The following is a 2,150-nucleotide window of genomic DNA, read 5'->3' on the forward strand; positions in this document are numbered from 1 at the left end:
AGTGTGACGGCTTCTGTCACCCCCCCCCCCGTTGAGGTGCAGCAGTGAAGCTAACGAGCTCAGTTTGCAAATGAAGCCGTCATCCATCACAGCGCACACACACACACACACACACACACACACACACACACACACACACACACACACACACTGAGCAGCAGCAGAGAGCGGCTGGAAGTTTCATTATGTTTCTCTGAACATCCTTCGTCTCCTCATTTCTTCTATTAAGGTGGAACTGTCTTTTTACCTTTAACGTGTCACTTCCTGTTCTCACCTCAAGAAGCCCAGTATCTGCTACACTCACTGACTGCTGCTCCGCCCCTTTTCTTACTTCCTGTTTCTCTGTGGAGATCAATACTGTTTTAGATTCTGATTTAAATCATGTCTGTCTGTGACCACGAGTCATGACGTTGTTAATGACATCATCTTGAACTGTACACGGTGTGTTGACCTTCAGTCGACATCATATGAGCGCTCTGCTCTGATTGGCTGCTCCACGTCTCCTTGTGTCCAGGAGGTGGTGCTGTACTGTCTGGAGAGACGGGTCTGCGACGTCAACCATCGAGACAACGCCGGCTACTGCGCCCTGCATGAGGCGTGCGCCCGCGGCTGGCTCGGGATCGTACGCCACCTGGTGGAGCACGGAGCCGACGTCAACTGCAGCGCTCAGGACGGAACCAGGTACGAGCCAATCAGGTGTCTGCGTGTTTATCAGAGCGTCGTAGCTGTGAATGTGAGAACAACCAGGGCGGAGCTTCCACTGAGGTCACTTCCTGTTTAAGTAACTGCATCATCTGCATATTGACGAACCTTCACTGGCTGAATCGATCAGTTGATACACACTTTGTTTCAGACTGAGACTTCCCAGGTGACAACTGGTTTTTCTGACCAATCAGAGACTCAGCTGACAAACAGCTGATCATCAGATCGTGTAGCTGAGCCTCTGCCTCTCTGTTTCCCATCAGGCCTCTGCACGACGCCGTGGAGAACGACCATGTGGAGGTGGTGCGCTTCCTGCTGGCCTGCGGCGCCGACCCCACCCTCACCTCCTACTCTGGACGAGGGCCAATCAACATGACCCACAGCGCTGCAATGGAAACCTTCCTGGAGGGTAGGAGGAGGGTGTGTGTGTGTGTGTGTGTGTGTGTGTGTGTGTGTGTGAAGTTTCAAGTCAGTTTGAATATAACTTTATTAACAGTAACACAGTGGACAGCAGGAGTTGTGTCTTCAGTAGGAACCAATGAGCTCAGAGCTCAGGGCCACAGACAGAGGAGGGAAGGATTTGAGGGACGGACGGTTGGGGTTGATCACATGTTGTGTTCAGCTGCTGGAGGTGAAACTCGCTCAGACCTGTTTCACACTTCATCAGGCTGTTTTAAGTTTATCACCATTGAATCTTTGACAACATGTGAACTGAAGAGGCTCGTTTCCAGGCAACTCTGATGGATATTGACGTTTATTTATGAATTATTTTTCTCTCGTCTAATTTATAATTTCCTGTTTTCCTTTAAACCCAGAGTCGACCCTCCACAGTCGTTTCCCGCTCTGTGACTGTGGACACTTAAAACCAAAGAGTGTGATAATTAACAGCAGCTTCATTAACGTTCATTAACAGGAAATTATGAGGAAAGTTTCCAGGAAATTATCTGAAAAAAACAGAAACATGAGAACGAGAGAGAAACGGTGGAAACAAGAAGGAAAAACGAGAGGGAAACGATGCAGCCTGACTCTGTGTGTGTGTGTGTGTGTGTGTGTGTGTGTGTGTGTGTGTGTGTGTGTGTGTGTGTGTGTGTGTTCTCGCTCGCCAGCCTGTCTGATTACCATTCCCTGCCTGTATTTGTTCTCTCTCCCTCCATCTCTTTTTTTCCTCTCTCTCTCCAGAGGGGTTTAATGAGGCTTGGCTGCTGAATCCCAGAACAGCTTACTGCCACACACACACACACACACACACACACACACACACTCCTGCCAGTATCCATCTACTCAGCGCCAAGCGCCACGGCGACGAGCCGGCACCGTCTGAACACAAACACTCATCCTTTTCTTCCCATCTTTCACTCTGTGTGTGTATGTGTATGTGTGTGTGTGTGTGTGTGTGTGTGTGTGTGTGTGTGTGGCTCCATTGTTTTCATCTTGCTGCCTTCATCCTC

General features: G+C 49.5%; 1 protein-coding gene across 1 annotated transcript in view; it reads left to right on the forward strand.

Moving 5' to 3' along the window:
- Positions 1–2,150, forward strand: part of LOC111646898 (BCL-6 corepressor-like) — a 31,546-nt gene that overhangs the window by 24,834 nt on the left and 4,562 nt on the right. Inside the window, 2 exon segments of the mRNA XM_087171134.1 lie at positions 515–681; positions 966–1,122. Of these exon segments, the coding sequence (XP_087027260.1) occupies positions 515–681; positions 966–1,122 (324 nt within the window).

This window comes from Seriola lalandi, unplaced genomic scaffold, assembly GCF_002814215.2.
Source record: "Seriola lalandi dorsalis isolate HSWRI2012SDOR001 ecotype SW California unplaced genomic scaffold, Sedor1 jcf7180002054977, whole genome shotgun sequence".
NCBI lineage: Eukaryota > Metazoa > Chordata > Actinopteri > Carangiformes > Carangidae > Seriola > Seriola lalandi.